At 44.6% G+C, this 15,908-nt stretch overlaps 1 protein-coding gene across 1 annotated transcript in view; it reads left to right on the top strand.

The window, feature by feature from the left end:
* Positions 1–15,908, top strand: part of LOC121008604 (glutaminase kidney isoform, mitochondrial-like) — a 1,417,393-nt gene that overhangs the window by 1,001,309 nt on the left and 400,176 nt on the right. The window contains exon 12 of the mRNA XM_040441254.1: positions 2,562–2,738. Coding sequence (XP_040297188.1) covers positions 2,562–2,738 — 177 coding nt within the window. The remainder of the gene's footprint in view (positions 1–2,561; positions 2,739–15,908) is intronic.

Here is a 15,908-nt window from a genome sequence, read left to right on the forward strand (position 1 = left end):
AGAATGAGAACATGTATCCATCCTCTGATGGCTACTTCCAGCAGGATAATGTACCATGTCACAAAGCTCGAATCATTTCAAATTGGTTTCTTGAACATGACAATGAGTTCACTGTACTAAAATGGCCCCCACAGTCACCAGATCTCAACCCAATAGAGCATCTTTGGGATGTGGTGGAACGGGAGCTTCGTGCCCTGGATGTGCATCCCTCAAATCTCCATCAACTGCAATATGGGCCAACATTTCTAAAGAATGCTATCAGCACCTTGTTGAATCAATGCCACGTAGAATTAAGGCAGTTCTGAAGGCAAAAGGGGGTCCAACACCGTATTAGTATGGTGTTCCTAATAATTCTTTAGGTGAGTGTATGTATATATATATATATATATATATATATATATATATTTATATATATATTTATATTTTGTATATCTGTCTACTCTCATATACTGTACATATATCTATATACACTCACACATACTGTACATACATTATATCTTTATACTCACACATATATTATGCATATACACTTACACACGCTGTACACATTGCTATACACAAACAAAAAATTTCACCATACTTACATGCTGGACAAGCTGGGGCCAGAATCCTGTGGGTTAATTTGGTTTCTTTTCCTGCTCATCGCTGCTGCTGCTGGATTTTACTTGTATCAGAGGGCAGAGTGATGTTATCACTCACTGCCCTCTTAAGCAGACGGAGTCTGCTGGGTTCGCAGAAGGCCTCATGCACACGACCGTTGTTGTGTTCCATTCTGCAAAATGGGGTTCCGTTGTTCCGTGATCCGTTTCCGTTTTTGTTTCCGTGTGTATTCCTTTATTTTTGGAGGATCACCAGACATGAAGGAAAGTAAAAAAAAATCTAAGTCAAGTTTGCCATGCAAATGATAGGAAAAAAACAGACGCGGACGCGCGGATCACAATCTTGTATGCCTCCGCGTTTTTTCATGGTCCCATTGACTTGAATGGGTCCGCGAACCGTTTTCCGTGAAAAAAATAGGACAGGTTATATTTTTTGACGGACTGGAACCACAGATCACAGACGCGGATGGCAAACGGTGCATTAGCCGAGTTTTCAACAGACCCATAGAAAGTCAATGGGTCCGCAGAAAATCACAAAAAATGGAACAATGGACACAGAATAAAACAACGGTCGTGTGCATGAGGCCGAAGCGTGTGACAAGCAGTGAAAAACTACATACCAGAGCTATGGAGGTACACAAGCCACAAGCAGAGGGCAGCAGCAGCCTGGTAAGAAGGAGGAGGCGGCGTCAGGTCACGCTCCTCACAGAACGTCCTGACAATAGCGTCATTACGTTATGGACACTAGTCTGAGGCTGGGCTTGTGGTGGTGATCTGACCTATTGAGACACTGAGCGAGGTGCTAAAAAAGGTGCGTGGCTGCAGATTAGAGGGAAGTGGCCAGCTCCCTGGAGCTCTAGCAATGAGCTCTTCCATCTGCTTACAGCTGTGTACATATTGTTAGTTCCGTTGGCCGTGGCTGCTGTTAACAGCTGGTCGATAGGGGTTTTGGCTGTCTGATCGCCATCGATCTGATTTAAGTATCATCAATATTAATGTCCTGGAAAACCTCATTCTGAACTTTAATTTCTCATTAAACAATTGACATATCAGAAATGCTAACAAAATCCTCGACTACTCTCTTTATTAGTCTACTGTTATTTTTGAATTATACAGTTAAGGCTTCGTTCACATCACCGCTAGGCTTTCCGTTATATTGCATACCGCACTTTGTTCTAATTGTATACAATTTTTAATGTGTGTCTGTTGGTTTGTTCAATAAACTTTATATATTTTTGATACTGATTGACTGTCGGTTGTGCATTTATGCGGTGGTTCTTATGATTCTCTCTTGGGTCTGGTGATATTGTTTCAAGGCTTTCCGTTATAGTTGTAATCCGTTCAAAATAACGGAAAGTAAATAAATAACGGAAAGCCAACAGACACTAACAGAAAGCATATTTTGAGTTTTTTTAACGGACTGACTAAGCTGATCCTTTTAAAAAACGGACACAATGCATCCTTTCGCTTTCCGTTATGTTCCATTATTCATTGTTATTAAACGGATCCATTTTTTGTTGTTGTTTTTTTTCAAATTTCATTTGAGCATGCTCAAAAAAAAAAAAAACGGAACAGAAAAATGGATTTTATAACGGATCACATACAAAGCAATCTGTTACAATCGTCACTCATTGACTTTTATGTAAACCAAAACGAATCCGTCACAAATCCGTTATTTTAGATGGGAGCAAAAGTCCTGTAGGATTTTTTATTTTTTTTGCCTAAAATAACGTGAAGCTGACGGAAAGGAGCCAAACGGAGTGTAACTGACACTTTATCACCTCCATAGAACTGAATGAGATTTACAACGGATCCGTTTATTTGCGTTTTATTCATCCTCTGAACGGATGAATAGAACGAAAATCCAGATGGTGATGTGAACGAGCCCTAACTAAAGTACTGTTTTTACAAGTTTAGTTCTTATTATGATGTTCTTTCATATTTTTCTTTTTTTCTATTTAGTTGTGTTCCATTGAAGTGACCTGTGAATCTGCTAGTGTAATGGCAGCAACGTTGGCTAATGGTGGCTTCTGTCCAATAACTGGCGAGAGATTGCTGAGTCCAGAAGCAGTGAGAAATACATTAAGTTTAATGCATTCTTGTGGGATGTATGACTTCTCTGGCCAGTTTGCTTTTCATGTAAGACTACAACAAGTAAACAATTTCAGTTAATCTGTTATATTATTTTAGTAATAAGATTTATTTTTATTTTTTTATTTGCAATGCTCAACCATATTGCAGAGAATTTATATCAATGAATATTCCACATTCAAAAAACTTTTCAGTAAAGGGTGCTAGTTGATTACATAACACATTCAGTCCTATAATGGTATATTCTTTCACCTCATCTGCATAAATTCTGCTTTCGAGTTACCTATCGGCTTGTACTGGCCTACCAGATAATCCTCCAATGTCCTAGGTTTTGATTTTAGTTTCCTGCAGATTATTAAAACCATTTAAATTGGACTTTGTAGATTGATTCTAATATTTTGTGTTATTTAAAATTGCCTCTTTGTACTTATTGATATATGAACTGTATGTGCAATGATAACAGTAGACTCTGCAATGCAATTAAGCCCGTTGTGCACCTTGATGTAACAACATAGCCAATGTATGCTAGGAGTGTATGGAGTATGTGGTGAGTGCTGGCTGTGTAATATAGCTTACATCTGCCCGCAATTCCCAGCATTGGAAATAACTCCAATCACAGCAGAAGTGGCCAAAATCATTAAAAACAAAAATATAGCATTTAGGAATTATAAAAAAAAAACTAAACAAGGATGACAGGCAAATTTATAAGATTAGGCAGAGAGAGGCCAAACAAATTCTAAGAGCTTCTAAAGCACAGGCAGAAGAGAAATTAGCTCAGTCAGGGAAAAAAGGCAATAAGGCATTCTTCAGATACATAAATGAAAAAAGGAAACTAAAACAAGGAATTACAAAATTAAAAACAAAAGAAGGAAGGTATATGGAAGAAGATAAAGAACTAGCTGACTGCCTCAATGAATACTTCTGTTCAGTTTTTACAAAGGAAAATGAAGGAAAAGGACCTCAGTTAGGAAAGAAGATTAATGAATCTTTTGATGCATGTGTCTTTACAGAGGAAGAGGTTCTAAGTCAGCTGTCTAAAATTAATACAAATAAGTCACAGGGGCCTGATGGGATACACCCAAAACTATTAAAAGAGCTCAGCAGTGAACTAGCAAAACCATTAACAGATTTATTTAACCAATCACTGGCAACAGGAGTCGTCCCAGAAGATTGGAAATTAGCAAATGTTGTGCCCATTCACAAGAAAGGTAGTAGGGAGGAATCGGGCAACTATAGGCCAGTAAGCCTGACATCAATAGTGGGGAAATTAATGGAAACCATACTTAAGGAGAGGATTGTGGAACATCTAAAATCACATGGATTAAAAGATGAAAAACAGCATGGGTTTACTTCAGGGAGATCATGTCAAACTAATCTTATTGATTTTTTGATCGGGTGACTAAAATAATAGATGGTGGAGGTGCAGTAGACATCGCTTATCTATGGTAAGGCTTTAGTAAGGCTTTTGATACTGTCCCACATAGAAGGCTTATCAATAAATTGCAGTCTTTGGGCTTGGACTGCCATATTATTGAATGGATTAGGCAGTGGCTGAGGGAGAGACAACAGAGGGTTGTAGTCAATGGAGTATATTCAGACCATGGTCTTGTTACCAGTGGGGTACCTCAGGGATCTGTTCTGGGACCCATATTGTTTAATATCTTTATCAGTGAAATTGCAGAAGGCCTCGATGGTAAGGTGTGTCTTTTTGCTGATAACACAAAGATTTGTAACGGGGTTGATGTTCCTGGAGGGATACACCAAATGGAAAAGGATTTAGGAAAACTAGAGGAATAGTCAATAATCTGGCAACTAAAATTTTATGTTGATAAGTGCAAGATAATGCACCTGGGGCGTAAAAACCAAAGAGCAGAATATAAAATCAGTGATACAGTCCTAACCTCAGTATCTGAGGAAAGGGATTTAGGGGTCATTATTTCAGAAGACTTAAAGGTAGGCAGACAATGCCATAGAGCAGCAGGAAATGCTAGCAGAATGCTTGGGTGTATAGGGAGAGGAATTACCAGTAGAAAGAGGGAGGTGCTCATGCCGCTCTACAGAGCACTAGTGAGACCTCATTTGGAGTATTGTGCTCAGTACTGGAGACCATATCTCCAGAAGGATTATGATACTTTGGAGAGAGTTCAGAGAAGAGCTACTAAACTGGTACATGGATTGTAGGATAAAACTTACCAGGAAAGATTAAAGGACCTTAACATGTATAGCTTGGAAGAAAGACGAGACAGAGGGGATATGATGGAAACTTTTAAATACATAAAGGGAATCATCAAGGTAAAAGAGGAGAGAATATTTAAAAGAAGAAAAACTGCTACAAGAGGACAAAGTTTTAAATTAGAGGGGCAAAGGTTTAAAAGTAATATCAGGAAGTATTACTTTACTGAGAGAGTAGTAGATGCACTTCCTGCAGAAGTGGTAGCTGCAAATACAGTGAAGGAGTTTAAGCATGCATGGGATAGACATAAGGCCATCCTTCATATAAGATAAGGCCAGGGGCTATTCATAGTATTCAGTATATTGGGCAGACTAGATGGGCCAAATGGGTCTTATCTGCCGACACACATTCTATGTTTCACAATCTTTTACCTCCTCAGGTGTGTCAGTCAATATTGACCACACCATCTGATAGGTTTGTCAGCAGCATTGGGTTCACTCGGACCTTCGATTGGCACCCCCTCAGTGAAGGCTCCCATAACAGAGTTAGACTCTCTCTTTACTGTATTGCAGGGCTGGCCAACCTGCGGCTCTCCAGCTGTTGTAAAACTACAATTCCCACCATGCCCTGCTGTAGGCTGATAGCTGTAGGCTGTCTGGGCATGCTGGGAGTTGTAGTTTTGCAACATCTGGAGAGCTGCAGGTTGGCCATCCCTGCTGTATTACACAATGAGATTTGTATTATATCTAGCTATAGCAGTCACAGTTCCAACCATACACAGTGCAGTTCTCTCCCAGATAGCAATATATGGATTTAGGTAAGGATGGAAGTTATGGCCTTCTTTCCTCTCTATCTTGCTAAAGTCTTTCTATTGAGGGTGACTGTACTTTTGCAATTATGCCTGTAATGCGCAAGTCGGAGTACAGGTTGAATTATACTATTGGCTAGGTTCCTAAGTGTGTAGGTTGTCTTAACTGTAATACCTCCACGGCAGTAAAGCATTTTTTTTTCCCTCAGTGGTGGTTATGTCACTGAATCCAGTGCCTGGTCATGCAGATTCCAAGCTCTCCAATTCCCTCCTTTATCTTTCTTGCTGTAGACCTTGCAGCAATCACAGAGATTTGTCTCAAAACCCTGAGGCCTGAGGAGAGGGAACACTGTCCTGTGCATCCTCCCTCTCCTAGCACCCTCCTAGGACTCTCCTAGAGCACTCTAGAGCTAGGAGTGGAGCCTGTCACCACTTAGCAACACCCTGCAAAGGGCAATGTTAGAGTTAGTTAACTCCATTCTTAGCCCAGTGGTCCGTGCCGGTGCCGCTGCCCCTAAATGTGGGCACGGGCGCCGGGCTCCCTCTTTTTCCTCCTGTCACCATGCTGACAAACGTGGGCATCAGGTAGCTTAACTATGCTATCTGTGTTCCATGCCAGGGTTTCCTTTCTGCTGGAGACTTGCACTGGTGTTTGAGCTTGCGTGGATGTGTCTCTCTTCACCTATGAGGAAACACATACACGCCCTCTGTCTCACCATCCTATGGCTGGATTGCAGCAGGTATTTAAAGGCACTTCCTACTACAGGAAGATGCCTGAGCAACCTTATGGTTTTAGCTTGTCTATCTCCAAGTGCTAAGATGTCTCTCTTGTCTGCTTTGCCGTGTACCGGATCTTGCTTATTGAACTTCTGGACTTTGCCACCTGCCTCTGACCTCGGATCTCGTTTATGGACTTCGTTGACTTACTAACTTTGATTAATTGCCACCTGTCCAGACCCGGAACCTCCTGGCCACTGACTCGGGGACTGCTCTAGAGTAGCCCCTGGCAACTACCCTAATGGCCCAAGCCTATCCTCACCATCGGAGGCTCTAGTGAAGACCAGGTAGTGGCTTAGTTACGCCCCTCCAGAGTATACCCAGTCAGTGGTGCAGTGGCTCTACACCCGCTTACTTAACATTCATCGCTACTCTATGCCCATGCAAGCCCTAACAACAGTACAGTATGCTCCGGCATGGAGCGCAGATGCAACAATTAAGCTACCTGCCTCCTGCGCTTGTCGGCACAGCGCATGGCAGCAGAAAGGAAAGATGGAGCCCGACGCCTGTGCCTGTGCCTGTGAGTAGGGGCAGCAGCACCGATACTAACAGTACCCCCTCTTACACCTCATCTCCTCAGTCCTGGCTGAAGAAGGGCATTGATGTTCTCTATAGGTTCCCAAGATCTTTCCTCAGGGCCATAATCCTTCCAATCCACAAGAAACAGGGTTTTACCTCTACTCTTCTTCATTGTAATGACCGGCGTCACGCAAAGGGAGGGAAATGGGAAGGCCCTGTCCAAGGGAGAGGGAAAGGTGGTGACCCCTGACTCACCTTGCGGCTGGCACCTGACTGCCCTGACGTCCCTAGACGGGTTCCTCAACCGTACGCCGATCACGTGCCTAAACCCTGGCTTTCCCTAAGATGAGCCCTATGTAGTGAACGGGGTGGTGGGATCACTAGTCCGCACCACTGACACTAAGAGGAAAACACACCAAGGAGAGGACAGACAATACAGACAAACATATAATCCCAGGTGGGCGACAACAGCAGACCACAAAGGCCCAACAGGGATCCGGAGGGTAACGTTCTGGAACGACAACCAGGGAACACAGCTACACAGCTCCAGTGGGTCAGTATAGAAGTCCAGGCAGGAAGCTCTATATCTGGCAACCAGAGAAGTGGGAGCGGGGAATATAAGGAGGTTGGGAGTGCTGGACAAGAAACAGCTGAGGAGAAGGAGCTACTGTCACGGATGTATGTGAGCAACAATAGAACTACACAGTACAGAGCTACTGACTGGACCCAGAACTAGGGAGGATAAAGGGTGACCCCTGTCCGACCCTCAACGCTCTCCCTATTCTGCTAAAGCACATGCCCGGATCCAAATGGCGGAACGAGGCATGCCCACGTGCCTAAGACTAATGACCCCTGTAACCCCTACAATAGTGGAAGGGGCACGGCCACCAGTGCCCTACTCAGTATATGGAGGGAACCGTGGCCACCTCAGATCCAGTCAGAAAATAAACAGGAACACAACAATGTCTGCACACTTAGCTGGAGGTGTTGCAGCCGCAGAGAAGACGGATCCAAGGACAGGCTGGCAATATCCGGAGTGCTAGCTGCAGCAGAACACAGGTCCAGTGAACTGATAGCTACAAGTGAAGAAACTAAAGCAAGAGCTACAACTGAAGTCAGAACTATAATCCACATCCTATCATAGGAGGAGGGGGTATATAAAGAGAGGGAAATCAAACACATGAAAAACAGCTGTGGTGAAAGAAACCAAAAGTAAACAGAGTAGTGAGAACTCCTCCCAGCTCTAGTAGTGACATCATCACAGGGGTGGAGAAACAGAGCTGTGAGAACGTCCCAAAGCTCTGGTAGTGACAGCTACGGATCCCTGAGTGAGCCAAAAAGGGTTGCAAGGCAAACCCAGAAAGCTACCATAAAGAAACAGCACTATCTTTCTATATAGAGCGTGCAGCCACCCGCTGCGACTTCCTGACCCCCGGTATAACGGAGTCAGGCGTGGCTCTTGACACCCTCGTGACATTCATCCGCAGAATAGCTTTCACCTCATAGATGTTTTCATCACCAACCACAACAGGAGCTGAAACAGGTTCTTTTGACTAAACTATTCAGGATGACAGGTTTCAGCAGGGAGACATGAAAGGAATTCGGTACCTGGAGAGAGGCTGACAGCTTAAGCTTGGAGGAAACATCATTAATTTTCTCAAGAATCTCAAATGGCCCGATGAAGCGTGGACCCAATTTGTTAGAGGGTATTTTGAGCCTGATGTATTTGGAGGCAAGCCATACTTTATCACCAGGACAGAACTTAAGAGAATCTCTACTTCTTTAATCAGCAGCCTCTTCAGAAGTAGTTGCGCTCAGGAGCGGAGAAGGCCCTGGAGAAGAAGCCACAGGTTGTCATCCCGAGAAAGACTTGAGAAAGCACCGCCCCAGCTCCAATAGACGATGCATCCACCTCCAGAAACAATTGCTTATTGGCATCAGGACAATGGAGTACTGGAGCTGTAGAGAAATTCAGCCTCGGCTATCCAACTCTTGGGATCAAGGCTGAGATGGGAGCTGTCAAGGAAGAGAAGTGTGGCGCAAAACTGGCGGTAGTAGTTGGCGAACCCCAGGAAACCTGGAATTGCCTTTAGACCAGAAGGATGAGGCCACTTCAAAATCGATGACAACTTCTCAGGATCCATCTGCAGGCCAGTATCAGATATAATGTACCCCAGAAATGGAAGCGAGAATTGTTCAAAAATATATATTTTTTAATTTGGCTTACAGATCATTCTTTTTAGGATCAGGTGGATCTGTTTCTGGTGGGAGACCAAATCTGAGGAGATTAGAATGTCGGCAATATAGACCACAACACAGGAATAGAGTAAGTCTCTGAAGATATCATTGATGAATTCTTGAAATACTGCCGGTGCATTGCTTAGCCCAAAGGATATGACCAGATACTCATAGTGACCGTCACGACTGTTGAAGGCGGTCTTCCACTCATCGCCTTGACGAATTCGGATCAAGTTGTAGGCCCCACGCAGATCTAATTTGGTGAAGATCTTAGCTCCCCTGAGGCGGTCAAATAACTCTGGAATAAGGGCAAGAGGGTATTTGTTCTTGACTGTGTTTTTATCGAGACCCCTAAAATCAATGCACGGCTGGAGAGAACCATCTTTTTTCTTCACAAAGAAGAAGCCAGCGCAAGCCGCAGAAGATAATTTCGCCACAGGGAGGTGAAAAAAACAGGAACCAGTTCAATCATAGGGCCTGCGTGGAGGTAACGTCTCAGCCTCCTTATCATCGAAGACATCCGCATAGGTGTGATATGCTGCAGGCAGATCTTGAAGATTTGTTGGTACCCGGGGAGACCGAGCAGGCTGAACAGGAGAAATTCATTATTCAAGGCAGGACTTTACCCAAATAAGCACCTATCCAGACTTCCAGTCAAGAACATGGATTCAGAGCCATGGTAGTCCCAAAAGGACAGGATGAGACGGAGCTCGCACCTTCAGTTTCACAGGTTCAGTAGTAAATTGTACAGACTCAGATAGAGCCCTTCCATCGACAGATGACACCATCAATGGTCTCTGCAGGAGTTGAAATCCCAGCCTTAAATGAACATATTAAAAAGAAAACAAAAAGTGTTTATTAAATAACTAGTAATAAAAACTAAATCTGTACCTACAACGGGCTAAGGGGACAGAAGATGATAAGCGGAATAAAATATAGCCCTCCCTTAACCCTGCCCCCCACCAAATTCTCTGGAAAACCACAGTGAGAGAGCCAGAAAGGGTATCCACTAATTAAGAAACCTCAGTTAAATTATGACTGTTTAGATACTAATGACCATATGATGTCTTGTAGTTCTCAGACGGCCAAGCATATATGACTGAGGCTTCACACAAAAAAGTGTATTGGCGCTATAATACTCGTTTGTGACAGCGCTCAATACAATATGTGTAACTGACTGCCCAGGATTAAATTCTATAACCCAGGACAAGTCTACCTAACAGTGGATATCTGCTGCCTATATAGAGTTCACAGAGCCCAATCAGCCTGTGAACTCCTACACTGCTCAACGCATTTCTAAGCAGAGACACTTCCCCACGTGTCATCAGGAGCAGAGATAGATGAAGCTATATAAACAGGCTGCAGTTCGCCGCTGATGGTGTGCATACAGCAACTCACTGGCGCTGGGATGGCCGTATGGGGCCACTTCTGATGCGGGACTAAATAACTTATGCCCCACTCCTTGGGTGTAAACTTGCGGCTGCCAGCCAATCCGGAGCATGGGCGAGTCCAATGACTCCACCCCAGAGGCCGGCTAACCACGATGACATACCAAAGGGAAGCGCAATCAGCGCTGAAAGATACATAGGGGGGAAAATACAGGTGGCTATCAAAGAAAACCAAGCAAGGCCTATATTAACTGAGGTGCAGGAATAAAAACAGAGACGGGCCCACTTATTGGGGCACATATCATGATAGGTGTAAAGTCACCTGAATATTGGATTGGTGATTTCAGGGTGGCTTAAGACACGCAGTAGCAGGTATGAGCGTCCCTTATGACAGCTAGGGACCTTTAAGGCACCAGGGCATTATCCTGTGTATGAAACCATCCCCTGTCAATGAAATTAAATAATTCAGGGTGAATAGCAATTAGGTGCCTTCACTCAAAGGCTGTCCCTAGTGTCACCACCGTCCCAGGAGCGACCAACTCACACCGTTTTATAGACAGAGACAGGTTAAGTCATCTTGGGTAGATCGTGTCCATATTAAAGATCCACTGGGCCTCTTTGCGCAAAAGTTTTTGGTTAATATTGCCCCCCCCCGTGTGGAGACCCTTTGACACATCATATGCCCTGGAACTTAATTACTTTGACGTTCCCATTATGCTGGTCACCCACATGTCGTGCAATCAAGGTGTCTTTCCTGTTTCTGTTATATGATACGTGTTCTCCAATCCTTCTGAGCTCGCATTTGGTCTTACCTACATACTGTATGCCACACTGGCAAATCAGTAGGTATATGACGCCAATGGATTTGCAATTAATGAAGGATCTGATTGTATAATCGATCACATATGTTCCAACTCCGTCGGAAAGTTGACTTTGAATATTCGGATATCAGACCTCGTATATCAGGGTCCGACTGAAGGATACCCCGATTATCTGACAGTATTTGGCGTAGTTGTCGATGGGCCTTATCATACGTTCCTATGATCCTCAAATGTAGCATTAATGTCATAGGTGAAAAACAGGCCCAGTTGGTTATTGTTCAGTGTCATCACAAATTCAATGAATAATTCCCTACGACCATTCCACAGTAGGAACACGTCGTCAATGTATCTAATCCACAAAGGGATTGACGACGTGTAACTGTCCATGAATTAATGAAACGCCACCTCCTTTTTCCACCAGCCCAGGTAGAGATTGGCGTAAGTCGGGGCACATGGACTCCCCATCGCCACTCCCCTGAGCTGGTGGAATATCTGACGGTCAAAAAGAAAGACATTGTGTGTCAACACATAGTCCATCTCTGCAGGAGTTGGACTGGAATATTATATTGATCCACTATGGCTTGCTGCAAGAAGTTTCCTGCTGATCTGGAAGTCAGGGGTAGGGAGGAATTATCTTCACCTAGGGTCGCCTCTCCAACAGACCCTAGGCTCGGGAGTTTCCCAGCTTCAGAGGACAGGAACGGACAAGATGTCCAGCACCACCACAATAGAGGCAAAGCCCCCTTGTATGACGGTGATCACGTTCTTCCTCAGTCAGCCCGACTCGGTCAACCTGCATGGGTTCTGGTGCAGCAGCAGACGTGGAAGGCTGAGGGACTGAAGACCGCAGGAAAGAAGACACTGGGCGATATGGTCTACTCTCACGTACAACCTCCTTAGCACGTTCCTGGGAGTGCAGATCAATCTAGGTGGCCAGGGGAATAAGGTCCTCCACGGTAGAGGGGACATCCCAACCGGCCACTTCATCCTTAATTTTCCAGTAAAGACCCTTCCATAAGGCGGCCACTAAAGTATCTGTCACTACCAGAGCTTTGGGACGTTCTCACAGCTCTGTTTCTCCACCCCTGTGATGATGTCACTACTAGAGCTGGGAGGAGTTCTCACTGCTCTGTTTACTTTTGGTTTCCTTCCTCCCAGCTGTTCCTCATGCGTTTGATTTCCCTCTCTTTATATCACCCCTCCTCCTATTGTAGGGCGTGGATTATAGTTCTCATTTCAGTTGTAGCTCTTGCTTTAGTATCTTCACTTGTAGCTATCAGTTTTCTGGACCTGTGTTCTGCTGCAGCAAGCACTCCGGATATTGCCAGCTGTCCTTGGATCCGTCTTCTCTGCGGCTGCAACACCTTCAGCTAAGTGTACAGACATTGTTGTGTACCTGATTATTTTCTGACTGGATCTGAGGTGGCCACGGTTCCCTCCATATACTGAGTAGGGCACCGGTGGCCGTGCCCCTTCCACTATTGTAGGGGTTACAGTGGTCATCAGTCTTAGGCACGTGGGCATGCCTCGTTCCGCCATTTGGATCCGGGCATGTGCTTTAGCAGCATAGGGAGAGCTTTGAGGGTCTGACAGGGGTCACCCTTTATCCTCCCTAGTTTGGGTCCGGTCAGTAGCTGTTTTACTGTGTATACTATTGTTGCTCACACTCAGCCGTGACAGTATCATTATTTAAGCCCAAATCAGAGGCAAGGGTCCGGAACTGGACTGCATACTGGCCCACGGACTGACTACCTTGATGCAACCGCAGTATAGAAGACATGGCCGAGGTGGTGTGTCCTGGCTCGTCAAATACCCTATGGAAAGCCTCTAGGAAAGCCTGTAGATTCATAACAACCCGGTCACTTCTATCCCAGAGTGGGTTGATCCAAGCCAGGGCTTCTCCTGTAAGGTGCGACATTAAAAAAGCGACCTTGGCTCGGTCAGAAATAAACTGATGCGGCAACAGTTCAAAGTGCAGAATGCACTGATTAATGAAGCTTCTTCACTATTTAGGGTCTCCATCAAAGTGCGGCAGAGCTGACAGATGGGGGCTAGATCCTGGCACATAGGTAGTCAGCGGAGCAGGTACCAGGCTAGTCGCATCAGCGTGAGCTGAAGGTGCGGGGTTGGTGGGGGTCAGGTCATTAAGGTGCATGTTTACATTGCGCATATAGGACAGAATCTGACCCTGACGTTCTCTCTGCTGAGCCATCTCCTGTTACTGTACAATTCAGTGAGGCTTGGGTTCTGAGCAAACAGTTATGCAAGCGGGTGTGGACCCACTGTGCCACTGGTCTTCAGTATAGCCTCTGATAGCGAGTATAGGCTTGGGCCGTTAGGGTAGTCACCAGGTACCACTTCAGAGAAGTCCCGGAGTCAGTGGCAGCTGGCCAGGGGGTCAGAGATACCAGTGCAAAGGCAAAAGATGTAGTCCAGAGTCAGAGCAGGCAATGAGCAAGCAAAATCCATAAATGAAGTCCAAGGTCAGAGGCAGACGGCAATCAAGCAAAGTCCGTTGAATCAAGAAGCAGGGTCTGCTACACAGAAAAGCAGAACTTCAAAACACCTTTACACAAGATACTAGACAAGCTAGTGACCACGATTGCTCAGGTGCCTTCCTGGGGCAGGAAGTGCCTTTAAATACTTCCTGCAATCCAGCCATAGGCTGGGGTATAGATAGCGTGTATGTGCTGCCTCACAAAGGAAAGAGAGATATGCCCATGCAAGCCCAAACAATAGTACAGGACTAAAGTAGAAAGTAAGCATGGAGTGCAGATACAACAGATAAGCTACCTGCTGCCTGTGCTTGTCAGCACAGCACATGGCAGCAGGAACAAATCAGGGAGCCTGACGCCCATGCCAGTGAGTAAGGGGCAGCAGTGCCGGTAAAGACCGCTGGACTAACACAGGAGAAATTAGTACTCTTTTTTTTCTTATATATTTACAGTATCTCACATTGGCATTGTTTGTTCTGGAATCCGCTCCACGGTTTCCTTACAGCCCTGGCCCAAGCATGTACATCTGTATCTCTGGTACCTTGCTCAGGTACCTCCTGGTCTGCCTGGACTAGCTGCCTCGTGTGCCAATCCTCCTCAAGAGGCAGCGACCTGGTGTTCCCGTCGTGAAAGTCTATCACCACCATCAGGAGTACTGATAAAGAACGAGGGGCTCACTTAGACAACGCCCTTAGGTAGGACACGTGGCACAGTGAGTTCACACCTGATAATTTGTGACAGTTACATCCGGCAGGCTGGTCCGGTGCAGTGGTATTTGTCTGGCCGCTTCTCACCATATTTGTTGGGTTCCAACCAGATCTCCGATGATCCCTATTATAGTTATTGGGACCAGACTGCAAACGCTGTAGCTTCCAGCAATTCAGGATACAGAGAGAACATGCAGGCTCTATGTTCTAATCACGGGCATCTTTTTCCCTTTATCTTATTCACCTTGGCAGCAGCTGCCAGACACTGGTTTCTATAGCTTAGTTTGCTCTTCACCAAGTCCTTTTCCATGACAGAGTTACACAGTGTTTTACCATTTATTGCTTCCCATGTGCATAACCTTACATTTCTCAGTGTTAAACCTCATCTGCCACTTTTCTGCCCAAGCCTCCAATTTATCCAGATCCATCTATAGCATCTGTTTATTGTCCTCTTCCGTGTTAATTACTTTACAAAGTTTAGTGTCTGCAAAAATTTTGATTTTACTGTGCAAGCCTTCTACAAGATCATTAATAAATATATTGAAGAGAATAGGGCCTAATACTGACCCCTGTGTTACCCCATTGGAGACAGTGACCCAATCTGAGTGTGTGCCGTTATTAACCACCCTCTGTTTTCTATCACTGAGCCAGTTACTTACCCACATGCAGACATTTTCTCCCAGTCCAAGCATTCTCATTTTATATACTAACCTTTTATGTGGTACCATATCAATTGCTTTGGATAAGTAAAGGTATACGACATCCATTGATTTGCCACAGTCAAGTCTAGAACTTACCTCCTCATAGAAACTGATTAAATTAGTTTGACATGACAGATCCCTCATGAAGCCATGCTGATATGGCATTATTTGCTTATTTTCATTGAGGTACTCCAAAATAGTATCCCTTAGAAAACCTTCAAACATTTTTCCCACGACAGATGTTAAACTTACTGGCCTATAGTTTCCAGGCCCTTTTTGAATATTGGCACCACATTGTGGAACACTCCCTGTCAATATAGAGTCTTAAATATCTGAAAAAAAGGTTATGATATTGCTTAATTCTCTTAGGATACAGGGGTGTATTTAATCTTCTTAAGGCGCCGCTGTACTTCTTCCTGGGTCAGACAGGGCACTTTTAATGGGGAATTTACTTTTATATTCTGCATTTCATCTGACAGTTTATTTTCCTCCAAGAATACAGTGGAGAAAAAAATATTTAATAGCTTTGCTTTCTCCTCATCGCTGTCTGGCAACTCCCCCCCCCCCTCCCCCTCTTCTCTGTAAAGGACC

This window comes from Bufo bufo, chromosome 7 (assembly GCF_905171765.1).
Source record: "Bufo bufo chromosome 7, aBufBuf1.1, whole genome shotgun sequence".
NCBI lineage: Eukaryota > Metazoa > Chordata > Amphibia > Anura > Bufonidae > Bufo > Bufo bufo.